This window comes from Papio anubis, chromosome 1, assembly GCF_008728515.1.
Source record: "Papio anubis isolate 15944 chromosome 1, Panubis1.0, whole genome shotgun sequence".
Classification (NCBI taxonomy): domain Eukaryota; kingdom Metazoa; phylum Chordata; class Mammalia; order Primates; family Cercopithecidae; genus Papio; species Papio anubis.
The window spans coordinates 178061070-178088825 of NC_044976.1; the positions used below are offsets into that span (position 1 = coordinate 178061070).

The 27756-nt window shown below is 39.9% G+C and overlaps 1 protein-coding gene across 4 annotated transcripts in view; it reads right to left on the bottom strand.

Annotated features, from left to right (window-relative positions):
- The window catches only part of RGL1 (ral guanine nucleotide dissociation stimulator like 1), a 289030-nt gene that overhangs the window by 63555 nt on the left and 197719 nt on the right, over positions 1 to 27756 (bottom strand). For all 4 annotated transcript variants that reach the window (XM_031657730.1, XM_003893404.4, XM_031657731.1 and 1 more), the window contains one exon: positions 17900 to 18108. In XM_031657730.1, coding sequence (XP_031513590.1) covers positions 17900 to 18108 — 209 coding nt within the window. The remainder of the gene's footprint in view (positions 1 to 17899; positions 18109 to 27756) is intronic.

Below are 27756 nucleotides of genomic sequence, written 5' to 3' on the forward strand. Positions count from 1 at the left end.
TAGCTCTTTTCCCAACTCCACATATAAGCCAGCTTATTTCATACAAATATATCATATTTTGTTTGGTTTGGAATGTAAACTTAGTAAATGCGCTTTAAATTATTAAGGAGGAATCTTTAATTAACTTATAATGCCTAGACTACTTCTTCAGTTTCTCCTTCCATCAACACAGAATCCAGAGATTCCTTGCAGTTTCACAAGTGAGTTGTCTGTCCCAAAGTTTTGATAAATTCTATAACTGATGAGTTTACATTTTTAAAGGGCACACTTTTGTTCTCTACTAATGGGATTAAAGGCCCCAGTACCCTTATGGTTCCTTGTTCCTAGGACTTACAAATCCTTTTAAAAATAAAAGCCCACCATCTGGTTTGACCCAATGCCAGTCCATCTGGTCTCCCTATCATCCCATCCCGGTAGGTTCCAGTTTGCGCCCTTAGGCACCAGCTCACCCATCCACCTGCTCCTTTCTCTAGTTCATCAGCCTTATGGATTTCTTGGCCTCCCAGAGATATTTTCCACTGGTCTCCACCCTCTCTTTTGCTCTTCATTCTGTGCTGCACCTGCTATTTAGAAGGCTTCCAGGGCTACCCTTTGCTCTTCCTGAGATAAGAACTCAGATGAAGATTTACTCAACCCCACGTGAGCAAGGCAAGGATGGAAAACAAGATTCCTAATAAATAAACAGACTGAGATTTTTCAGCTCTATCCTTGGCCAACATCATAGCAAACTATGTCCTCGTGCTCTCTCATGCAGCAGGCTTGGTGGTTTATTTAAGTAGAAGAGATTACAGTGGGTGCAATCAGGAGTGGGATCTTGGAAAGCCACTGTATCTTCTATGTATCTGACTAGAAGGATCCATAAACTCTTCTCTTGCCATCTCTCAATGACTAAATGTAGTACTCAACCTTTGTTTTTGTTACATTCCATGTTAGTCCATTAATTCCCACTCCAGTTACTGTGGAAATACCACATCTTTTTTATCTTTCAACTGGAAGCTATGAAAGGTAGATATAAAAAGGGAAAACACCAGGGAAAGATATACATTTTACTGTTCCTGATAGTCTTCTTTTCAAAGTGGTTTGTACTAAAAGTTTCCAGATCTCTCTATTCTTTATCTTTGCTTTAGCTTCTCCTCTCTTCTGCTCTTTTCCTGCATTCTTCAGCCACGGAGCTGAGGTGCAGGTTTGGATGGCACCAACACCTATCACAGTTCCTCCCCAGAATGTGATGCCAAACGTGTAATGAGATGGTGTCAAGAAAAACTAAGTAACTTACACTGGTAAGCCAAGTTCTCTCTCATTAACTAACCTGGTAGCATCTTCTGAGCAATGGCTCAGAAGACCACAGAAGTATTTTTCCTGGCTGCCAGAGTGTCTATGCTTTTGCAATTGGGATCACAGTGACTGCTTGATAATAACTTGGAGACCAATAAGGGCCATGGATAAAAAGGCATGTGTGGCAGAGCACACGATGCAGTTGCTGAGGCTCAAATCTTGCAGACATACCAACTCTTCTCCACCCAACCCATCAGGAAATCCTTTTTGCTCTGCCCTTCTAATATATCCTGAATCCAAACACTTCTCATCACTTCCATTGCTTCCACCCTGGCTCCAACTACACTATCTTGGATAGTGTAAATCAAGCGTAGCCTAAATCAATACAACAGCCACCTAAATGGTCCCCAGCTTCTGCCCAGCAGCCAGAGCAATCCTGCTCTATGTAGATCAGATCATGTCACTGCTCCACTCAAAACCCTCCCATAAAAAGTCAAGCATGGTGGCACATGTCTGCAATCCCAGCTACTCAAGAGGCTGAGGCAAGAGGATCTCCTGAGCCCAGGAGTTCAAGTCTAGCCTGGGCAACACAGACAACACACAGACAGCAAGATCCTGTCTCTCAAAAACAAAACAAAACAAAACAAAACAAAAAAAGAAGAAGAAAAAAGAAAAAGAGAGAAACCCTCCCATGACTCCCATCTCACTCTGAGAAAAGGCCAAAGTCCTATGTGTCTCACAAGGCCCTAAATGATCTGAGGAGACCTTCTCCCATGCCTCCTACAATTCCTCAGCCCTCACTCCCTTTCCAGCCTCAACAGCCTCCTCCCTGCTCTACCCACACACTGGGCATCCTCCTGCCTCCAAATCTGTGCCTGCTGCTGCCTCCTCCCACACCTGTGCCAAGCGCTCACTCTCTCAGCTCCTCAAGTCTTTGCTCAGGTATCACTTTATCAGTGAGGCCTTCCCAGACTGCCCTATTTAGAATACAAACCAACTGTAACATCAGCCCCTTCCCTCCTTTACTTTTCTCTATGGCTTTTAACACCTTCTGATATACTGTGTAGCTAATTCTGTTGTTGTGTTAATTGTACATTAGAAAATAAACTCCAGCAGAGCAGGATGTTTTCTTTTTGCTCACTACTCTTTAGAGCTGGCACCCAACTCTTTAGTGCCTGGCACCCAACAGCCATGTAATGGCTACTTATTGTCAGTGCTCTTTTGGGGTTTCAGAAGCAGACACAGTAATGGACCTCCCAACTACTAGGTTCAAATTTGCCTCTGCAAAGGCATCATCTGGCCTTATTTATGCTTCTACAAGTGTCAAGCCCCATTTCTAAGGGCTTCGGAGCATAAACGTTTTAAGATAGCTGTGATTATTCCAAAAATCTACAATTAAAAAGAAAAAAGTTTTTTTTTTTTTTTTTTTGAGACGGAGTCTTGCTCTGTCACCCAGGCTGGAGTGCTGTGGCCGGATCTCAGGTCACTGCAAGCTCTGCCTCCCGGGTTTACGCCATTCTCCTGCCTCAGCCTCCCAAGTAGCTGGGACTATAGGCACCCGCCACCTCGCCCGGCTAGTTTTTTTTTTGTATTTTTTTAGTAGAGACAGGGTTTCACCGTGTGAGCCAGGATGGTCTCAATCTCCTGACCTCGTGATCCGCCGGTCTCGGCCTCCCAAAGTGCTAGGATTAACAGGCTTGAGCCACCGTGCCCGGCCAAAAAAAGTTTTAAGATGTTAGAGTTGAGATCTTAAAGGTAAAAACTATTAAAATGTGAAACAAAAGTATATACGCTATTCCAAAGAAGTCTTTTATAAGTGAGATAAAAGGAAAGAGCCTGTAACCTTGTGGAACTTAAAGGACTGGGATGGAGGTGATTATTTGCCCCTGCACCTTTCTTACTTGTTTTTGTTTTCCCATTCAAACAGGGTCTCACTCTCTCACCCAGACTGGAATGCAGTGGCACAGTCATGGCACACTGTAGCCTTGTCCTTCTAGATTTGAGCAAGCCTCCTACGTCAGGCTCCTGAGAGGCTGGGACCACAGATGCATGCCACCATGCCTTGCTAATTTTTTTATTTTTTGTAGAGATGAGATCTCACTCTGTTGCCCAGGCTGATCTTGAACTTCTGGGATCAAGTGATCCTCCCATCTTGGCCCCTCAAAGTGCTGTGATTACAGGCATAAGTAAACATGCCAGGCCATCCTTGCACCTTTCTTGTCATTAAGGAGAATTAGTGCTTTACAGAAAAGAAACTAGACTAGTGTTGAAATCCAGAACTCTTTAATGTTCAGGCTAGGTCCTTTGAGAGTCAGTCCTACTAGATTAAGAAGGTTCCTTTGATGTTTTCCTGGACCCTCTCATAGCTTCCCATCAAAAATCAAAGCCAAGTTCAATTCACTTATTCCAGGGTAGTAAATAAAGTGTGCGTATAAGTGTGTGTGTTTAATTAATGGCTGTAGAATAGCTACTAACAAACCTGTCAACAATGTCGTGTCCAATTTCTACAAAGCCTCCCTAGGATTTAAGATCAAAGCTCCAACCTCTTAAGAAGGCTTACCAATGATCAACTGCTCTTCTTTAAATGGTAACTCATAAAACTTAAAATGCAAATTGTCAAAATGACTTTTGACATGGTTTTCTCTGTTATCACAAGGCAAAAGAAAAATTTACAAATGTCTCCTAAAGTGCAGCCTTAAGCAATTATTTATTGCAGCCTAAAAAGTAATAGAAAAGGGAAAGAAAAAACCAGTACAATGTTTAACTGGTTCTTAAATATTTAAACAGAAAACAATTATTTCCAGAGAGGATGTCTGTATTCTTTGTAGCCTATCTGGTAAGATGAAATGTTTTATATGTGTTTGAAGGGGAGGACCAGGTGTATGTGTGGTTCAAAGAAACCGTTAGATAAACTTGTACTCAGGGACAGTCTCTCTAGTGGGGGTCCTTGATAACCTTTGCTCCCCAACAGGAAAGTCTCAGTAACACCAGATCAGGAGCGGGGTGATCCTAAAGAATCTCTCAGGCTGTGCTTGATTCTGGCAAATGATCCAGTAATAATAGCAGTTAATAATTATTGGGAACTTACTATATGTCAGGCACTGTGCTAAGGGCTTTACGTGACTGCTTGATTTAGTTCTCCTATAATTCTATAGAGTGGTGTTATTCTTATTGCTATTCTACAGATGAGAAAAATGAGGCCCACAAGGCTTAAATTAAGTAACATGCCCTCAAAGATACAACTAATATGTGCAGCAGGGATTTCAGCCATGACAGTCAGAATTCAGCAACCAGCCTCTGAATCACTACCCTACTATACAAGCTATAGTGAGCCTTTCATTCATTTATTCCATCATTCGTTCTTTTACTCATTTAGTCCTCATTCAATGAAGATTATTTACTAAGGACTATGTACAGGTACTATTCTAGACGTTGAGGATACAGCAGCAAACAAACCAAAGTCTCTGTTTTCATGGAGTATACATCGTAGTGTGGGGGAGACAAACAATAATAATTAGTTAATATATACTAAGTCAGAGAGTGAAAAGCACAATGGAGAGAAATAACGCAGGTCACGGTAACCCAGTATAATGGAGGGCTAGAGGTTGGGTATTTGGGGAAGGCCCAATGTGAATGTGAAAACAAAGTAAACTCTCCAGAAAGTGAGGAAGTGGGCCCTGCACATCTCCAGGGAAAGAGCCTTCTAAGCAGTCCGAAGAGCCACTGCAAAGGCCCTGGAAGAGTGGCAGGAGGATGTTTCTAAGAAACATTAAGAGGCCAAGGAGGGGCAGAGCTGAGTGAGCACGACTAGAAAATGAGGCATAGAGGTAACAAGGACAGATCCTGAGGGCCTGGTAGGCTGTGGCAAGGACTCTGGTTTTACTCTTCTATCTTGCTTACTGCTACTTCTACTGAGCCTGGAATAGAGCCTGCACAAAGTAGACAATAAATATTTGCTAAATGAATTAATACATGCCCTCTTCTACCATGAATAAAAGAAAGGCTGGGGCGGGAAGAGTTGGGAAGGAGGTACTTTACTGGGGATAGTGAAAGAACAGAAAGGAGGAAGTAAAGGAAAGAGAGACCTCACATGAAGCTGCTGACTCAAGGACTCCTGGGAATCTTTTCTAATAAACGCTGGCCTCAGAACATCTTAGGCATTTTTCTGTAACTGACCCAAAAGAACACAGGTCAGGTATGAAAAAAATGTTCAGAAGCCAGCCTTGACTCTGGAGAATGACATGGGTGAAATAGCCTGCAGATGTCTGGTGAAAACCTTAGTGAAGACTTTGGACTGTATCCACAGATCAGCAAGACGTGTGGTTTTAATTACTCTGAATAATATCCTCCACGGCAGGCACCTCTCCGCCAAGTCTGACCTGAGAACTGGGTCACAGCCACCAAGCCTACCTTGGAAAGGTCTTGTTACCACTGTGAAGTTGCTTATTCAAGGGGAAAGACAAAGGTCAAAAACAACAAGGCAAAAACTCCTTGTTCTCTTGAAGGAAAGGAAGGGGCCAACAAGACTGAGCCGAGAACCCAACACTGTGCTTTCCATTTGTGAGGGCTAGTTCTCTAGGCCATTTTTCCATGACTAGAAAAAGCTAGAGACCCAAAAAGAGCTGCCCTCCTCCCCTCTAGGCCTCTGCTGTGAAGGACACTGTACCTTCCTTGTTCTTTCATTGTCCACACTATCTCCATACTAAGTCCCTGACACTTAAGGCAACATTAACAGCAAAAAAGTACCAGATATTTCTGCCCCACTTGACAGTTACAAAATGCTATAACATTTCCCTGGAGAATAACCTTTCCTTCCAGCCCTTAACCCACAACTGTCTAAAGAGGAGATCGAGAAAAGGACACTATTCATCCAAGGGAAAGAAAAAAAGGTCTCTCTTGACACAACTTATATCTCATGCAGATTTAAAATTATTTAAGTATGTTGGCTCTCACACTCTTGCTATAAGGTTTCCTCTATTTTCCACTCCAAGCGTCTGTCATCCGTTTCTTTTCTCTGGCCTGTTTCTTGCACTCAGAGCTTGGTGGCCCATCAGTAGCTACTCCTTCCACTTCTAGTTCACAGCAGTGCTAAACCACCAACTGCAAACATGTCTTGTTAGTGCACTGCAATGGATGCGGCTACAATGATGGACAACAGAAGAAACAGGTAGATGGGGGTAGGGAGGAGGCAGCACTCAGACTCTGTTCATGAGTCTAGATTTTTCTCAGGTTTAAGATGAATTAATACATTATTAACAAATCAGTACAAGCCTGTGGCTCGTTTTCCCCAACCACAAAAAGTTGCTATTGCAGAACTCTTCAAGAATCTTATGAAACATGCTTTGTAACATCACATACAATGAATATGAGTTTAGTATCATGGCATCCTTTCATTTTCAAGGATACTTTTCTTTTTCTCCTATAGCTTACAAAAACTCAACATAATATTAATTTATCTAAATGAGTGCTTACTGTTAGCTTTAGTAGAGGTCAAAGACAAAAGAATTATGTTCCCCAGGACTAGGGGCCTGATGGCACTATCAAGGGCTAAGTTCACAAAAAAATAAATGTAAAAAAATTTTTCAAATAAAAGTGATATGAAAAACCAAATTAACTCAAAACCACCAGTATCTTCCCATTTTAGATGTCCCAAGATACTTTCTAAAACCATTAAATTTACCTGAATGAACCAAGAAGCGTAATTTTAGTTAGTTAAATTGATTGGTTTACTTTTCAGAGCCACACTTAAGATCTGTGCTCCAGTTATAATAAAGCTAGGATCAGTGCCTGCCTCTGATTCATAATGACCGCCTATGTATCCCCTGTCATCACGCTAGGGACACTTTGCCTAGGGGATCATAACCCAGGGTCCCTGGATGAATTTATAGAAGTCTGGGAAGTCCCTAAATTTTATGAAAAAAAATCTGATATTCTCTTTTTTCTAGAGAGACGGTCCATAGTTTTAGTACATTCTTACAGGGGTTTGTGATCAATCACTCCCACTAGCTACTGAAAAATGGTCAAAACCACTGCTTTAAATGATCATCTAACTGTCCAGTTACTAACTCAGTTACCACCCATTACATTTCAGTTTCTTGTCAGTTTTGTTTTGTTGTCTCCAAATGTAAGCACACTTTTTTAAAAAAAACCTGCTGGGCAATTTTATATTCTTTTCAAAAAAAGGATAATTGCATGTCCTTGCCTCCCTTTGCCAAGTGAAATAAAAAAACAAGCTACTTCATGGAAACATTTTTATCTCTTAGGTCTCTAAATCCCATTTCAAGACAAGAAAGCTAGCATGATTATGATCTGAGGCAAAGTCTCTGACAGCATCCCTTCAGTGTCTACTTTAACAAAACCATCACTGTCGTCCCCCAAGCTAAGGCTCTGCAGTCGCCACATGTTCCTATCCAGAATTCCCATAGTGCTGGCAGGTGAGAGTTGGGTCCACTCCGCAAAAGTAAACATTTACCAAAGGCCACCAACCCAGCAGGGAAGAAAACTTATTTCCATTTTCCCTCAAGTGATTATGGTTGGATATAATTCTCAAACAGTACCAGATTAAATTTTTCTGGTTAATCCGAAGTAACTGGCATAGTTACAGGGAGAAAATAATAACAATGCCCACCACATTCTGGCTCCGGCTGTGCTTCCTGGAGCTGTGTGGACTGAAACTGAATAGGGCATGATGTCCTGAACAGAACAAAGATGAGGGTGGACACCAACCCTCAACATCCTTCAGCCTATGGCCACTAGATTTTTCAGAGTCAATCTCCCTGACAAGAATTCCTTGTTTCTTATGTTTCTTATCTGTGTTGCTGGAATAAATTATTACAAACTTAGTGGCTTATAACAATACAAATTTACTATTTTATAGTTCTGTAAGTCAGAAGTCCAACAAGGGTCTCAGTGGGTTAAAATCCAGGTGTCGTCAGGGCTGTGTTCCTTTCTAGAGGTTCTAGAAGAGAATCTGTTTAATTCTCTTTTCTAGCTTCAAGAGGCTGCCTGCAGTCTTTGGCTCAAGGCCCCCTTCCTCCATCTTCAAAGCCAGCAATGTAGCATCTATCTGACCCTGTTTCCATCCTCATATCTCTTTCTCTGTCTTCTGCCTCCATCTTTTACATTTTTAAGGACCCTTGTGATTACTCTGGGCTCACTCAGATAATCCAAGATACTACTAGTACCCATTTGGCTACTACTAGTTTCCATTTGGCTCTGTGGGGGGTTACTAAAATTAATGAAGAGAATGGTATGGAATTATTTTGAAAAATTTCCTATATAAGTGATAGAAGTTAAACATTAATAAATAACTCTTAGAACAAATGAAAAGTTTAGAAAAATATCAAATTATGAGTTTATGTTCTGTTCAGGACATCATGCCCTGTTCAGTTTTGGTCTACACACTCAGCTTTAGGAAGCATGGCTGGAGCCAGAATGTGACTAGCATTGTTATTATTTTTTCCCTGTAAAAAAATATATATATATTTATGTATATATGTTAAGGTTTTATATATATGTTCTGTTATATATGTGTGTGTGAGTATGTGTATGTGTATGTAACCCATCCAAGTTTTTTGGGGCTTTTTTGCCTAGGAAGTCATTAACACCCAGACCTAGAGAAAATCTATTTAAACTCATCTGTTCTAGCAAAAATCTTAAATAGCAGCCTTCACTTACTAAGAAATTCTCGCCCTAGTCAGGATATTCAATATGATTGTATGTTAAGCTGGAAAGGAAGCAAAGCAATGTTAAGATTTCCTGAAAGCTTTTCTACTAAATAAATGGGATGTGCATCCTGGAGCCACCAACCACTAAATCTCAACTGTTCCATGCATGGGTGGGTTGCGGGGAGGCACAAAAGACTTAACGAGTGACCGTCTCTGCTAGTTTCCATTTGGCCCTGTAGGAGGTTACTAAAATTAATAAAAAGAAAGGTATGGAATTATTTTGAAACATTTCCTATGTAAGTGATAGAAGTTAAACATTAGTAACTAACTCAGAATAAAAAGTTTAGAAAAAAATCAAATTATGAGTTTCATAGTAACAAGATTTAATGTAAGTGTTCATGCTATAAGAGACCAGCACCTAGAAGTGACCTATGGTCCCAGTGTCACCTCTAGATGCTGGTGACCCTAGAGGTGACACTGGGACCATAAGTCACATGAAAATGCTCAGAGACCCTTTGTGTGGGTTCAGTTTCCAGTATGTTTCCCAGTGCTCTCTCTGCTGACAACTTCCTTTCCTTGGACCTGGAAGAGGAGAGGAAAGATATTAGAAACCTTGCCTCTTACTGAAAGAAAAGGAAGTACAGGAACATGAGCACTGCATGCCAGCATGAATCTAGGAATATTTGGCAAGTGCCTAGTGTAATTCCGGCACTAAATAAAAAATTCAATTATTTTAAGTGAAGTTTAACAAAAAGTAAATTGGAACATATTGTACGCATCTCAAAAACACCAGCTTCTCATGCTACGAAAGCATTTGAGAACTGAATGGATTTGTATAATGGGCTTTTTATAGAAGGTTTACAACTACCAGCTCCCGGGGGGAAAATGTTTTCATTAAAAATGCATATTCAGCCTCATGGCCTTGACAGTGATGACACGAGTCTATAGACTTACTTGTCTCTCCCACTACACATGGGCAAAGACTGGGCAATGTTCACTGCTGGACCTTTCAAAGCACCTGCTTGGAACAGGCATGAATAATGATAACCATTATTTATTTGTTAGACAAATAGTTCCCAAGCACCTACTGCAGGCACCATTTTGAAGTCAGAGCAATGAATAAGACTACTACCATGGTCTCTGAGTAGGACAGACAGTCAAGAAATAAGCAAGATAAATAAGATAATTTCAAAGAGTAATAAATGCCATGAATAAAGAAAACAAGGTAATAGTAATCTCTTAAGCACTTAATATTTTTCAGCCACTATACTAAGAATTTTACCTACATTATCATCTTTTAACTTTATAATAACTCTATAAATTAGGTGCTATTTTTGTTATTTTATAGATGAGAAAAACTGAAGCTGGTAAGATAAATCAACTGCCCAATACCACAGAGCAAGTAAGGAGTGCAAAACTGGAATAAAATTCAAATTTCTGACTCCTAAGCCTATGTTCTTCACCATTATACTATATGCCTTAAACCTGAATCTCATGGCTAAAAAAAAAAAGACAGGAAAAATTGCTTTTCCCATAATGTATCCTAAAATTCTGAAAAGAAAAAGTCTGTTTGACATCTATGACAAAATCTTTGGAAATAAATGAAATTTTTCAAGCTTTATATCTGATCAACTCCTCTCTACACTGTGGAAGAACTGGTTGCACTAACAAAGGCAGCTCCGTTCTGCTGGTTATTGGCATGTCATGTTTTACATATGAAAATGTTACTCCAGGTGACATAAAGAATGGATTTAAGGTTTCTATTCCCACGGTGGTACTATACTTAATTCACCCATGCCTCTCTCATTTGCTATCCCTGACCCTTCAGGAAAAGCTGATCGAGGTCAGGGATTTGGCCAGAGCCCATTCAGTACACAGAAACATTCCAAACACAGACACAGCAATGACCTTTATGGCCCATGATCTAAGTGATCACCTAAGATCCTGGCCAACATTCAGTTTTATTTGGGTACAGCCCTCCAAAATATCCTCTATAACTCTGCGTTATAGAACCTTTTATCTCCCAGTGGTCTATCAATTTTAATTATATAAATGTATTTGCACACTGATTTGTTTAATGTTATTCTTTCCCACTAGACATTCAGCATGAAGAAGGCAGGTTTGTCCACCATTATACACACAGCACCTTGTACAGTACGTAGTACACATTAAAGAGCCGACAAATATTGCTTGAGTAGACAAATGAAAAACAGCACTGATGCTCAAGTGAACTGCTCACAATTGTGTGAAGGGAGGAGCCCTTGGGAAATACAGTTTCCAGGGAAAATCACTTGAGGTAGTAGTGAAAAGGATGGCTAAGAAGGATTCCCAAAAAAGGGTTCCTTTAAAGGTGATATTAACAAATCAAGGAAGGTGATATTGTACACTTGGAAAGAACTTTCAAGTCAGAAAGGGGTAGATTTTAATTCTAGCTCTGCTACTTACTGATTGAATGTTTCTGAGCCACAATTTTCTAATCTGTAAACACAGGGGTAAAAATAAGTGAACTAAATGAGATAAAGCCTGTGAAAACACATGGCAAGCAAACATGGGAAGAAGAAATAAGTTCAAAGACCTACTGAATTATTCTCTTCTTTGCAACATAAGCAAGCAAATTTAAGTCAGCTAATCTTAAAGCATAGTGTTTACAAATGACTCCAACCTTTAAAAACCCCGAATGTCCTCCACCGGGAGAATTCATTTGAAATTAAGGGAGTAATTCAGACTATCATTCAGTGCTTTCCACAGTGTGACCCGAGTGCCATCAGCTTGGCAAAGGTTTCTGGAGACCTAGTTAACCCCTACTCTGGTTCTTGTTGGCATTCTGCTTACTTCTTTTTTTTTTCTTTTAGACAGGGTCTCGCTTTGTTACCCAGGCTGGAGTGCAGTGGCACAATCTCAGCTCACTGCAACCTCCGCCTCCCAGGCTCAAGTTACCCTCCCGCCTCAGCCTCCCTAGGGCTACAGGCATGCACCACCATGCCCAGCTAACTTTTGTATTTTTAGTAGAGACGGGGTTTCGCCTTGTTGGCCAGGATGATCTCGAACTCCTGGCCTCAAGTGAACTGACCGCCTCAGCCTCCCAAAGTGTTGGGATTACAGGCATGAGCCACTGCACTCAGCACATTCTGCTTAATTCTGGTAACAGAGTACATATCACAGAAAGAGAGAATGTTCAAGAAATGGCCCAAAAGGGAGTTATTGTGACAGCATCTGAAGAAAACTCTAGATATTTGTGCAAACATTTCATGGTTCTCACTGAAGGTCACTAGCTAAAGTAGGTTTCTACCTACATTTGAGGTTGGGCATATTCAGTAGTATCTAACACCCTTATGTTTAAATGGTATGGTGGAGAGAACAGATGATTTTTTTTTTTTCCTCAGACCAAGTCCTACTGCGTTGCCCAGGCTGGTGCAATTTCAGCTCACTGCAACTTCCGCCTCCCAGGTTCAAGCGATTCTCCTGCCTCAGCCTCCCGAGTGGATAGGACTACAGATGACTGCCACCATACCAGCTAATTTTTATATTTTTAGTAGAGATGGGGTTTCACCATGTTGGCCAGGCTGGTCTTGAACCCCTGATCTCAGGCAATACACCTGCCTTGACCTCCCAAAGTGCTGGGATTACAGATGTGAGCCACCACGCCTGGCCAGATTTTTAACTGAGTGAGTGTATGTTTGAAGTTAGATAAAAGAAAATCTCAAAGCCCCAACACAAACTGCTGGCCCCCAATTCAACAACTTCTTCTTGGGTTAAAAGTAGGCCAATGTGGTCTACAGTGAACTCCGAGCCATGTTGAGAAGCACAGGAAACAGTGGTCCTTGGGAAATGGTCACCCCAAGTAAGGGGTAAAGCAAACACATGGAATTAGCTATACGTGAACTCAAACCACTGTCTATTGGCCAATCACAAAAGGCTCATATTATAGTAGAATAAAAAACTGTCAAAAGATAAAAAAGAAATCCCAGAAAGCAAACAGTTCCATATGAGAAAAGCCACATTATTAGAAGTCTTACGGGAAATCAAAGCTTGACATCAAATAAGCTTCTCTGGTGGGAAATAAATACTGCAGTATCTGTCTTCAATCCATTCTCAACTGATTATTGTATGATTAGCACATGCTGTAATAGCTTCTCAGTGTTAATTTCACAACAGATAAGCAAACTACTATTAAAAAAACAAAAGAAATTATTTTTAAAATTATGTCAGAGACCCATAAACAAGTCTACCACAATCTACTGACAAAATAATATTTCAAATGCTCATCTTCAGAATAGGCAAGTTTATACAACGTAATTGCTTCCTCTTAATCATAGACATTAAAAGTCTCAACAACCAATTTAAGAACCCACTGTTTCACAGAACGCGCATTTTGGTTAAATTTAATTAAGACTGAAGCCTGGTCCAAGATCTAAGTGTGAGTAGGAAATGAAGCAAGGAAGAAATTCATGTTGAGGTTTGTACTTTTTTTTTTTTTTTTTTTTGAGACGGAGTCTTGCTCTGTCGCCCAGGCTGGAGTGCAGTGGCACAATCTCGGCTCACTGCAAGCTCCGCCTCCCGGGTTCATGCCATTCTCCTGCCTCAGCCTCCCGAGTAGCTGGGACTACAGGCGCCCGCCACTGCGCCCGGCTAATTTTTTTTTTTCTATTTTTTAGTAGAGACGGGGTTTCACCATGGTCTCGATCTCCTGACCTTGTGATCCGCCCGCCTCGGCCTCCCAAAGTGCTGGGATTACAGGCGTGAGCCACCGCGCCCGGCCGAGGTTTGTACTTATTTGAACAAATCCAAATTTCTGCAGAATAATCTAAATAAATGAGATTTATTTATCTGAACTTCTATATCCTGTTTCATCTGTAGAACATGTTAGAACTTCATCTAATACCATCTCAAGCAGTTATCTACTTGTTTCAGAAATGCAAACCTTAATATTTTATCTTGTGCAGCAAAATATTAAGTACTGAGGGGTGGATCCAGGTCTTATGGATATGTAATTTGAAGCCATATGTAATCTGAGGGATCCTCTCAAAGAAAAATAATACAAAATCATGAATATAAAATTATGCAGAGGGCACTCCAAGTGAGTGCCCCTTGAGGTTAAGTACCAGTGGCTTCATAGTAAATCCACCACTAAACTATCTCAAGGCATGAACCAAGTCTCATATTTCTGAATTCCATCCGCATGGTGTCTTGCAGAAGCTGGGTATTGTGTAGGCATTGAGTACTTGTCAATTCTATTCATTTCAGAAGCAAGCAAAGGATCTGTTTATGAGATTAAATTCAAGGTCAAGCCTTGGCCCATCCAAATGGTACAAAATAAATCCTAACTCTCCATTCAGTTATACCTTACATGACAGCTTGAATTCAATGCAGTTAGATTCATGTTCAATGTTAGTCAGTCATCCAGTTAGTGTTTTAAAAAGCAAAAATATCTATCCTCTATAATAGAACAAAGAAAAGATTTTAAAAATATCAAAAGCTGGATGTACATGAGTCATAGACTAAACACTCCAGTTCCTGTGTGTATATGTCCTCTATTTAGGATGAACAGCTGGAATTTACGTGCACTCCTTTATTGACTGTGGACATCTGTGGCCTATTATCAATAGTCACCCCATAAATAGAAGAGGTTACCAATTCCAAAGTAAACTTGTAGGAGTTTTTTAATGTTTTGAACAGTCTATTCATACTGCCTGCCAACAGCATACTGCATTTTTTTTATAAACATGAAATACCAAAAAGATAAAATTCATACAATTTTTCAATTTCTATGTACAGGTATGATTTACTACATAAGCAAACAAACTATAAAAGAAATACCTCACCAATCCAAGTTTATATTCCAGGCTTATTTTGTCAAGCACTGCTATGCAAAAAACTACAGAACTTCCTATCTGTGCTGCAGCTCAAAGTATCATAACCAGATCAATCTATGACAAAGAACAGACATTTTGTGAGTGTTCTTGAAGATTGACATATTAATAACCATTGATCCAAATAATCTTACTCTATATGCATCTATGAGAAAACTACGTTGAGGGAAAACCCACTATTGTCAATAACCTTACTTATACTGGAATATAACTTTATTATTAAAGGTATTTCTTTAGACAAATAGATATGACTACACAAAAATGTTAATGTCTTTATAAAAAATTTTAATAAATAACTTTTAAAACGAATGAAAAAATTAGGAAAAATATTTCTAACATATGATAAGCAACAAACTAATTTCCTTAATATGCAGAGTTATAATTAGATGATCAATAATTAGATGAAAAGAGTCCAAAAGAAAAACAGGCAAAAGGATATGAAAAGACAGAGTTCAGAGAAAATACAAACAGCCAATAAGAATTTTAAAAGACACTAAACCTCACTCATAAATGTAAGAAGTATAAATTCAAAAACAACCACTGTCATTTGTCAGTGGTCAGGTCATGGTAAAGATAGTTTCAAAGGTACAGAGAAAATATCCACAGTTGGCAAGTGTGTGGGGAAAATGAGGAAATAGGTACTCCCGTTTTCTGTGGACAGGAATGTCATTGGTGCAATCTGGCAGTTATCTTTCAAATCTTTAAATGCTGATATATTTTGACCCATTAGTGACTCTTGTATGAAATTATCCTATAGAATTCTCAAGCAACTATTCAGAAGATATGTATTCAAAAACGCTCCTTGCAGTACTGTTTACAAAGTTTAAAAAACAAATTTGCTGGGTGCGGTGGCTCACGCGTCTAATCCCAGCACTTTGGGAGGCTGAGGCAGGCAGATCACAAGGTCAAGAGATCAAGATCATCCTGGTCAACATGGTGAAACCTCATCTCTACTGAAAATACAAAAATTAGCTGGGCGTGGTGGAACATGCCTGTAATCCCAGCTACTTGGGAGACTGAGGCAGGAGAATCGCTTGAACCCGAGAGGCGGAGGTTGCAGTGAGCCGACATTACGCCACTGCACTCCAGCCTGGAGACAGAGCAAGACTCCGTTTCAAAAAAACAAAAATTAAAAACTGGAGAGAACTTAAATGTCTATCCACATAATAACCCATTCAATAAATATTATAAAGCTATTGAAAAGAGTTTGATAGATTCATCTATAGGTGCTGATTTTGAAATAAGAATTACATTTTTTGAGCTTTCAATATGCCAGCCACTGTTCTAAGCCTTTTATGTATACTAATTCACTTAATGAGTAAAAAATCTCCAAGATACACAGATAAGTAAAAATCGAAAATTGGCCAGGCACGGTGGCATGTATCTGTCATCCTAGCAACTCAGGAGGCTGAGGCTGACCTCTTGAGCCCCAGAGTTGGAGGATGCAGTGAGCTATGATTATGCCACTGCACTCCAGCATGGACAACAGAACAAGACCCTGTTTGTAAAAATAGAAAAGAAATTAATTTTAAAAAATGAAAATTGCAGAACAGACTGTGTACTGTGATTCTATCTGTATCACAGATAAGTATATTATGTCATATGATAAATATATAAAGATATCATATATATGACATACAGTACATAAATGTGTGTATATATACATACATACTTCCTATACACCCAAAAATGTGGGAAAAATACAAAAGGAATGGTTTACAGTGATTTCCTGGGAGGAATGGGATTGGAGCTTGAGGAAAAAAATCTTTTACTTTTAATTTTTACAATTATCTGGACCTATGTGGTCCAGATGGAACTTTACACCATATACATGGATTACTTCTATTTTTAAAATGTTAATATGTGTTACTTGCCTAGTAGATGGTCTATTTAATTTTCTTCTTACTACTAATATTTTTAAATCTAATAAATATTATTTGGGGAAAAGGTAGCAATATGAATAAACTTTTAATATTTTGCATACTCTTCCACAGTGTAAGAACTTTTAGCATGAGCACAAATTACTTTCAAAACAAAAAAATTTAGTTAACAAACATCAATACTCAACAAGCCCAACAAAAAGCCATATCTCATTTCCTTCCTTATGCAGGAAACCTCAGAATATAAGGATTTAGATGAGGATTCTCCTGATTCTAAAACAATTGTTTGGCTGACAGTTTTCTTCCTCCCACTATCAAGTTGATTTAATGATATTTTCTGAAAGACCAAGTTTAATTCTAAATAAAACAGAAATAATGAGGCAAATCTAAAGATTAACAGTGTGTAAATTTCAATGTATACTGCTCTGCTACATGTAATATGTAGCTTAACAATACGGATCAAGGATGATATTTATGTGGATATCCGTAAAACCGCCAATACATGCTGACTGTTGATAGTTATCACCAGCATCGCATCATCATCGCCACCATTCCTAAGCTGCTTCCTGTGGGTCTAAGAATGCGCTCCTCACTGCAAGCTCCGCCTCCCGGGTTCCCGCCATTCTCCTGCCTCAGCCTCCGGAGTAGCTGGGACTACAGGCGCCCGCCACCTCGCCCGGCTAGTTTTTTTTTTTTTGTATTTTTTAGTAGAGACGGGGTTTCACCGTGTTCGCCAGGATGGTCTCGATCTCCTGACCTCGTGATCCGCCCGTCTCGGCCTCCCAAAGTGCTGGGATTACAGGCTTGAGCCACCGCGCCCGGCCATATTAGCACATTTCATCCCCACAACATCCCAGCAAAATTCTTGGTCAACTGATTATTTACTGAATAATATAAAATTATAAAAATATGGAGAAATTTAGGGTGGCAAATAGTGAATGAAATCCATAAAGTAACTGAATCTAGATTTACAGTATTTACTCCCAACTCTTTCATAAATCTTTTAGGAGACATTTTTCCCCAGCAACAGACCAAAAGTGGCTCCTGAATGATCTTCTTGCCATTTGTGCCAAAGGTCATCCCTTCCCGTTAATCTTTCCTCACATATCTCTCTCTGCATACCAAGTGCAGGTGATTCAGAACCTCGTGCTCCACTCCATAAACAGTCTATATTTCTTTCACCTCACAAGCTCCTTTACATTCTTACCTGTCCAGCAGCAGTTCCAGCACTTCTTTAGTGGAGGCAAAGCCTCTGTACGTTGACAGAAAGATGCTGATATAGGTAAAGTCATTGTCCCCAAAAGCTGTCAGCAGGTTCTCCACAAGCTTCTCCAAGGTGCCAGCTTTTATGGTCCTGATCTTACAGGTCTCATATTGACTGACTGTGTGTCCTGGAGGCAGCTGGTCCCCTTCAACCTGTATAATAAATTAACAATTACCATAAGGAGGAATGACTCCCTAAAGTAAAATTGGAAGCATTGAAATAGTTGAAGGCCATAGCCTGTTATGTTTCTCCTTATTCTTATGTATTTATCCCCTTTGTTACCCAGGCTGGAGAGCAGTGGTGTGATCACAGCTGACTGCAGCTTGGAGCTCCTGGGCTCAAGTGATCCTCCTGTCTCAGCCTCCCAAGTAGCTGGGACTACAGCTCAGGCAACCACGCTCTGCTAATTTTCGTACTTTTGTTTTTGGTAAAGATGGGGGTCTCACTATATTATCCAGACTGGTCTCAAACTCCTGGGTTCAAGCAACCCTCTCATGTCGGCCTCCCAAAATGCTGGGATTATAGGTGTGAGCCACTGCATGCAGCCTACCCTCACTCTTACTTAATTTCTCTACATGTCATGTAAGGCAATGCTCTCTCCTGTGAGTTTAGTGTGGTAGGGTGGCGGTGGTGGAGGCATGTGTGTTTCCTTCCTTTCTAGAAGTAGAAGTATTACTTCATAATGGTTACATTTGCTTCTACTTACTCCCCTATCAATAACTAGTTTGCTGGCATAATTTTACCAAGGACATTTTTAATGATCCCAGGATCAGGTTTAGCAAGCATTCCCTTTGTTTTGTTCCATGGAAAGTTTTCTAACTCGTTCTTTTTTTTTTGAGACTCTTGCTCTGTCGCCCAGACTGGAGTGCAAAGGCATGATCTCGGCTCACTGCAAACTCCGCCTCCTGTGGTCAAACAATTCTCCTGCATCAGCCTTCCGAGTAGCTGGGATTACAGGCACCCGCCACCATGCCTGACTAATTTTTGCATTTTTTGTAAGGACAGGTTTTCACCATGTTGGCCAGGCTGGTTTCAAACTCCTAACCTCAGGTGATCCGCCCACCTCAGCCTCCAAAAGTGTTGGGATTAGAGGCATGAGTCACTGCGCCTGGCCAAACTCATTCTTTTTTGTTGTTGTTGTTGCTGCTGGGTTTTTTATTCCTTTTATTATTATTATTATTATTATACTTTAAGTTCTGGGATACATATGCAGGTCTGTTACATAGGTATACACGTGCCATGGTGGTTTGTTACACCCATCTACCCGTCATCTACATTAGGTATTTCTTCTAATGCTATTCCTGCCCTAGTCTTTCACCCCTGCTGACAGGCCCCGATATGTGATGTTCCCCTCCCTGTGTCCGTGTGTCCTCATTGTTCAACTCCCACTTATGAGTGAGAACATGCAGTGTTTGGTTTTCTGTTCTTGTGTTAGTTTGCTGAGAATGATGGTTTCCAGCTTCATCCATGTCCCTGCAAAGGACATGAACTCATCCTTTTTTATGGTTGCATAGTATTCCATGGTATATATGTGCCTCATTTTCTTTATCCAGTCTATCACTGATGGATATTTGGGTTGGTTCCAAGTCTTTGCTATTGTGAACAGTGCCACAGTAAACATATATGTGCATGTGTCTTTATAGTAGAATGATTTATAATCCTTTGGGTATATACCCAGTAATGGGATTGCTGGAACAATGGTATTTCTGGTTCTAGACCCTTGAGGAATTGCCACACTGTCTTCCACAATGGTTGAACTATGAGTGAACAGGCAACCTACAGAATGGGAAAAAATTTTTGCAAACTCATTCCTAAAGACAGCTCCTGTGGTAGGGTGCTGGAGCCGACTCATACTGGTTTTGGAGAACGGATTGTTAAATTTTAAGTATTTGTGTGAGCCAGCTGACATCATGTTGATAGCTTGAAAAACTGGCCATGGTTGGAGTATATTCTCCGTGGAAATCTATGGAGATGGAACCATGATCTGACTTTCTTCAGTCCACAGAGGGCAATGTGCATTTTGATTCAATATCATCAGCAATCAACAGAGCTGACTGAGAAAATGGTTGTACCAAGCAGCACTGGGTTAAGCTCTGGGGAGTGATGAAAAGGGTGGGTGGGTGTATGACCCTGCCTTCTGGAAACTTGCAAAGTCTAAAAGAAGACATTTACTCATGAGAAGCAGCTAGCACATGAAAATGAAACTGTAAATGAATATTGGTAGATATAATTGTACCTTGGTAGATATAAACCATAATACATAAAAATTCATTGGTAATAAAATCTTTACAGCTTAAATTTTTAGTATGAGGGAAGAGAATTAAAATGAAGAAAAATATTGGTGTGCCTTACATTCTGCAGTAAATCTGTGCCTAACAAATTATACAGAGATGCAATTTTGAAAGATTAACTCATCCTTCACAGGCACTAAGGAGACTGCTCTACAGAGAGGAGGTCTATTTCTAAAGCAAGAATAATCCTAAGTGATGCAAACAATCGCCAGGCGGTTTATCTGAATCGTAAGTTGAATTGTTTTATATCAGATTTCCTAAATTGAAATAATCACGTGAAAATTAAAGAAGAGACGCAAATAAGAGAGAAGTGGATCTCTAATGATGATATTGTGCTTACTAAGTAGCATGTTTGCTTTTCCTTCAACTGGCCTGTCAGAAATCAAACTACTGGAAGGAAACTAACAGATGGGATTGCTTTCAGAAAGACCGGAGTGGTGGCAACTGCTTTCAGAAGGGGGTTAGAATAGCTTAATGTCATCATGTCAAACTGCTAACAGGAATTAAAATTAAGACTCCAGCTTATGTGGTAGATGGCTTTATCTCTTTACTTAATTTTTTAAAGTTTTCTAGGGAGAGGGATCTGGTTCAGGCAAAATATCAAACGTTTCTTTAGGCCTCTTAAGACAGTTGACTCAGATCAGGGTCTAATAGCTGTTCTTTATCACTCTATATGTAGTTTTAGAATAAACCTTGTAGTACCCATCTGTTCCCCAGAAACTCCAATTAACTTTATCAGAAACAATAAGTGAAAAAGATATATGGTTTAGAATTCTGTATGTTATTAATTATTTGGTTCACTGTTGCTTTAAGTGTGTGCTGTAAAACACTAGTTCCAAAATAAAAAGTCCTGTGGTCAAGTTTGGGGTTTGGGAACTATAGAGTTCAAGAAAGTCAATGACATCTCTTTACTGCAGAAATTCTCATGCACTTTAATATGCCAACATGTGTTAGTCAACTCCAAGAGAGGGATATGGTATATGGCATTTCCAAATGGATTTCTCTTTAGTCTCACAGCATCTTGCAGAACTTCAGAATGCACATACTTTGAAAAATTTTGGCTTATTAAATTACTGTAATGCATTTAAAACTTAACTCATATTTACCACTTTTCATTTTAAAAAAGAAAAATCAAAACATTATAAAATGTAATGTTAATTTTTATTTTCAAATGTGTATTCCTTTGATCTCTTTATTAATACAAAAATGTAAGGATGTTTTTGCGTTTTGTACTTTGTCACTTCAAAAGACCTGGCCAAAATAATTGTCAGCCTGCATGATATTCAAAAGTAGAAGTTAGAAAATATACTTCAGGATGGAAGCGGTGGCTCACGCCTATAATCCCAGCACTTTGGGAGGCCAAGGTGGGTGGATTACCTGAGGTCAGGAGTTTGAGACCAGCCTGGCCAACATGCTGAAACCCCATCTCTACTAAAAATACAAAATTAGCCAGGTGTAATGGTACGCGCCTGCAGTCCCAGATACTCAGGAAGCTGAGGCAGGAGAATCACTTGAACCTGGGAGGCGGAGGTTGCAGTGGGCTGGAGATTATGCTACTGCACTCCAGCCTGGGCAACAGAGCAAGACTCCATCTCAAAAGCAAACAAACAAAAAAACCCATGAAAATATACTTCAATGTCAAATATTAACAACAAAAGGAATGGCTTCTCAGTGGTTAGGGATAGTCAAATTCTGATTTAAATCAAGCTTCCTCGCCTTGTGATAATATCAGTGTTCCCTTAACAAACGATGTTGAAATTTGACGATTCTTATTTTATTTACAATGGAAACTCTAATACTAAATCTTTCTTACCAAAAGTAATGATTATTTAAAAGAACTATTTTTTCACTGAGTATTGATGTGTCCCAAAATTCAAACACAGAGAAAAATGCTTGTCAAAGGATCTGATGAAGTGGGTCCCATTTCCTGCCAGAAAGCAGAGATTTGGCAGAAAGCCAGGGTTCTCCCTTGGAAATGGAATTATGTTTCTCATTAACCCAGCCTCTTCCTTTCAGTGCTTTTTTACTCAGAAAACAATTTCAATATGCATACATGATTCCCGTAAGTCCCTTTAACAGTATTTGTTCCTCAGTGTTTGCATCTGTGCATTAGGAAGAACTACATGTGACCTAACAGAAGACTAATAAAATATTTTGAAATTTTATATTTAAAAATAATTTTCAAAGTGAACATCAAAGACAATATCATAAAATAAGTGTAGAATTGCTCTTGTGCCTACAATCATTCTCACAAAAAATAACAATGCATGTTATCAGAGAATTCGCTTAATGTCATTTTTTGTAGATCGGCTAAATATCCTAATATCTGCTTATTATGGCAGGGGAAAGATCTGATGACTTCTAATTTGCCAACATTCAAATAGAGTACATTTTTTATGAAACAAAAACTTAATCTGCTTACCACTGAAATTATTTTGAAATGAAATTGTACAGAGGGGAAACACAAAAAAATACTCTGCCATATGGCCCGAGGAGAGAAGCTAAAATGTTAAAAGTTTCATTTTTGCAGGAAAAGATTCAATAGGTCTCTAAGTGTTTTAAGAGACTTTAGGACCTGTTTTTGCTTATATTATCTTAGTAACTTTGAATTAAAGTTTAAGATGAAAGGGGTGGAACCCTTGTCAGACAAGTGCTTAATAACCCAGACTTAGAAAGCAAGACACGGAGGCCTGAGCCTGCCCTGTGGGTTAGCACGCTAACAGGAAACAGTTCAGTCTGGATTTAATCATAGACCGTCGCTTTACTGACAAGATCATGGTACTGAGACCACAAAAATGTTTCATGTTGTTTTTTTGGTTGATCTTTGTGCCTTTAGAATCCAGCTTTTTCTAAGAGAACATGTCTGAGTTCTATGGGGTAAATATCTAAAATTGTGCCCAAGTGTCCTACCAGGTAATTTCCATAATTATCGATTTTGGCATGAGACAGAAAGCAAAAAGGGCGTGTGAGAGATGAAAGATGCCATATTTCAATTCCGTTTCCAGTCATGGAGAAATAAACTCTTTCACCTTTTAAAGCATAAACTGTTAACCAGTTGGGTGTTTCTAATTTGGAAAAAAAAAAAAAAATCCCTTCAATCAAAATAGTACTTCAGTCATCTGATAGTTTAACAGGGAACGTGTTAAGTAAACAACCTCATTAGAATGGAGACAGTATGGAGTCCTCCACACCATGATCACTCTTCAGTGGATCAGTTCTCAGGCATCCTGGCCTGAGCAGCAAAGTAAATAGTGAGTACTATTCTAGCTGCTAACTCCCTCCAAAAATCTAAAACCCATACCCAATCCCTACATTCATCCCCAAACACCAAAAGTAAGTTTTATACTTCCTTTTCAAATGCCCGACAACCACTCTCCGGCAACAACAAACCACCACAATACAGGCTGAGGATCTTTTATCTCAAATTCTTGGGACTGAAAGTGGTTTGGATTTCAGATTTTTTCAGATTTTGAAATATTCCCATTATACTTACCATTCAAGCATCCCCATTCTGAAAATCCAAAATGCAAAACACTGCAATGAGCATGGATGTTGGAGTACTTTGAATGTAGGTTTTAAGATTAAGGATACTCAACTTGTACAGGAAAATCCACAAGCTGACTCACAAACAAGCTCTGCTCATCTCTCCAAATTACTCAAATGCATATATTTCTTCACCATGCATCATTTTCTCAGCAGAAATCATGTTTGTAATGACATGCAGCAGAACACGACAAGGCCAGTACACCTGAGTACTACAGTGACTATTTACACACAGGACACTCAGAGATGTTAAGGTAAAGTCTAGAAAATACTTTAGGGCCCATGATGTCAAGCTCAACACAAGCTTCTGCTTTGCGTGAACTTTTATTAGGTTGGTACACCAGTGATTATGGTTTTTGCCATTAAAAGTAGTGGCAAACTTAATAAAACTTAAACCAAAACTTGTCACAATCACCTTTGTGCTAACCTAATAATTTGCATGTGAACTCACTTTTTTGCTAGGTTAGGGTTGACAGATAAATTACAGGATGCCCAGTGAAATTTTAATTTCAGAGAAATAATGAATAACTACATACTATGTAGTATAAGTATGTCCCATTCCATGTTTGGGATCTATGCATACTAAAAAAACTATTTGTTATTTATCTGAATTTGAAATGTAATTGTGTATCCTGTATTTTTATGCTACTAGCACATACACAGTGGCTGTATTTTCCATTTATTCATCTACATCTTCAGCCACACGTTAACTAAACAGTATTATGTGCCAGGCACTGTGCAAGGTACTAGACATATAAAGGTAAATCGCATGCGGTTCTGGCAACCAAGTTACTCAGTCTGGTGAAGGAAACAGACACAAAGAAACCACTACAATAAAATGTGAGTAAAATGATGGAGAGAGAGGCAAGACATGGAGGAAGCACCAAGAGGAGCCCAGTGTAAAGGAGGTATCAGAAAAGGCTTCCTAAGTAGGTTCTGCCTGTACTGGGTTGTTTTGTTTTGTTTGTTTGTTAGAGATGCAGTCCAGCTCTATTGCCCAGGCCGCAGTACAGTGGTGCAATCAGGGTTCAATGCAGCCTCAACCTCCCAGGCTCAAGCAGTCATCCCACCTCAGCCTCCCAAGTAGCTGGGACTACAGGTACGCACCACTCCAACTAATTTTTTTTTTTTTTTTTTGTAGAGACAAGGTCTCACTATGTTGCCCAAGCTGGTCTCAAAACGCCTGGACTCAAGCGATTCTCCTGTCTTGGCCTCTCAAAGTGCTAGCATTATAGGCCTGAGCCACCATACTTGGCCTGCACTAGGTTTCACATAATGAATAAGAGTTAACTATGTTGGGGAGGGCACAGTAGGCAGAGAAACAAGCATTACAAAGTCATGAAAATGATATCCCAAAGTATGGAATTTTGACATGCTGAGGACTTTGAACTAAAGGAATTGGAAGGCCTCAGAAGCAGCCTCAGAAGCAAATTCTCTCTCTGACCTTTTCCTGCCCTACTGTCTCCTGTACTTCTTTCTCCCTGAAGTGAATCATAGAAACCAGGATTCCTCCTTCCCCAAGGTGAGTCATAGAAACTAGAACCCCCTCTAACCCTAAAGCAAGGCTTAAAGCCTGGAAATAGTGCTCTAACCTCCCTCACCTTTTTGTTTAGAAGCTGGCCATAAATTCTCTGACCTACCTTGTCTGATAGATCGTAAGACCCCTGTTCCAGAGGGGTCCTGGCCCACACCCGGGGGAAAGAATGCTACACAGAGTGGCCAGGAAGAATCTGAAAAGACAGGCCTTGCTGGGTTCCCCCTTAGTCTACTACCATTAGATCATACCCTTTTCATCCAATCACATTTCCACATGGCTGTCCATTCTTCATTGACTCTTAAGCATAAAAATGGAAAGTTTCCCCTGGGTCTTTGGGCCATTACTTCTGAAGGCTCCCATGTTACATAAAACTTTGATTAAAGAAATCTGTTATGCTTTTCTCTTGTTAACCTGTCTTTTGTTATAAGAGTTACCGATGACCCTTATGACGGGTGAGGAAAGGCATACCTTTCCACCACTACAGGGGGAAAATGTGTGGTTGTATAAGCAATATGACAGAGGAAAGGAATGCTTTGGCTGGAGAGCAGCAGGAGACTACCTGATTATGGAGGACTTAGGTTGCATGCTAAGGAGCTGAGACTCCATGTCCTGTTGAAATGGGAGACCAATGATGAGATTTTTAAGCAGGGTCAAGGAAATCAATGTGGAGGACGGACTTCATGAGGACAGTTTTAAAGTTGGAAAAACCAGTACAAAAGTTGTGGATACTCCAGATAAGCAATTGCAAGGGCTTTAACTAGTACAATGATAATAGGAATGGAGAAGGTAGCAGATGGGAGGGACACATTTACCCTCCCATCAAATAATCAAAAAGAAGATCATCAAGACTTCTGATCAATTGGATGTAGAGGATAAAACAAAGGAAAATAAAGAATCTAGAAACTTCACCTGATTTCTAGTGTGGATGGCCGGAAAGATAATGGTGCCACCTACATGAAAGAAAAGGAAGTCAGATTTTGGTGGGGTAGGTACTGAATTCCATTTTGGAATGTAGGACTTGAGGTACTCTGGGGAACATGCCAATGTTAAGTCCAATAGGCAGTTAGAATCTGAAAGTTGGGAGAAGGGTCTAAGATGGAAATATGCAGAAATTACATCAATTAAAATAGGAAGAGTAGTAGGCTAAGGATGGTATCTGGATGAACACCAAAATTAAGAGGGTTTCAAGAGTAAAGATGGGCAGCACTAGAAGAGGCACTTGCACATGCGGCAAATTCATACGTTGTCTGATCTATGATGGCATTTCTGGGCAGAGAAACCAGAAGTAATCTTCACCATCAGATTCACATATATGCTGACATATGTACCTTCCCTCTAATTATGCAAACATATCAAGGCCCAGCCAGCGGTATGCTGGAGCCAGCTTGAATCCCTTGCATGAGCCAAATGTGCACACTCCTCACCTCCGTGTTCAATGGCATTACGTTGGTAGTATGAGTCCAGCCGTGGTGACATTATTTATGCCATGAAAATTAGCAATGCTACAAATAAGGGCTTTTATTTTGGAGGGCCAGTTTATTAGCATACCCCTACCCAGAAGTCCCCCTCAGATTATGTCAATGTCAAGAGACACCTTCGCACTGGCTGAAACACTTTCTTTCTGTGCACGTTCCAGTTAAGGTATTTGTGTTGTCACTATGATCTTTATCTGATAGAAGAAGGGAATTATGCATCTGAAGTATGAAGCAAGTAGAAATGTGGAGGCAGGAGAGGCAGAAGAGCATGTGTATGACAAACGAATGTGCTCTGAAAAAACTACCAGAGCCCCAAGAGTTGACCTTGCTTGACGCCACTTGTTAGAATGAAGCCACATGGTTAGGCTTCTATGATGAATACCCTTCATCCTCAGGAAGATGTTAAGGGAGCTGGAATAACAAACAATAGCTAGTGTTTTATCACACAGAAATCCCATCCCTCTTTGCCATCCTGTCTCAGTAGGGTTTCCTAGATAGAGTCCAGGAACCCTCCTGAAGGAAACAGGAAGCTATGTTTCTCATCTCCTGAAAAAGAGCAGTACTCTTGCAGTCTTGATTCAACATTAATCCATAACAGATTCTATATTCTCTAACACAAATCTCCATTTCTGACATTCTGGTCATCCTTTAAGGATTCCAAAGTTTCCCAGAAAGCAAATTTAAACATTAAGTGGATTTTAAGAAGTTTGCTGACCACATTTTTCAAATAAAATAATTTCACTTTTATCTGATACTTTTCTGCTTAAAACTCAGAATGCTAATAACTAAGGCAAGGGTCTCCAACCCCTGCACCACGGACCAGTAGCAGTCCATGGCCTGTTAGGAACTGGCCCACACAGCAGGTGAGTGACAGGTGAGCCAGCATTATCTCCTGAGCTCCACCTCCTGTCAGATCAGTGGCAACATTAGATTCTCATAGGAGCGCCAAGCCTA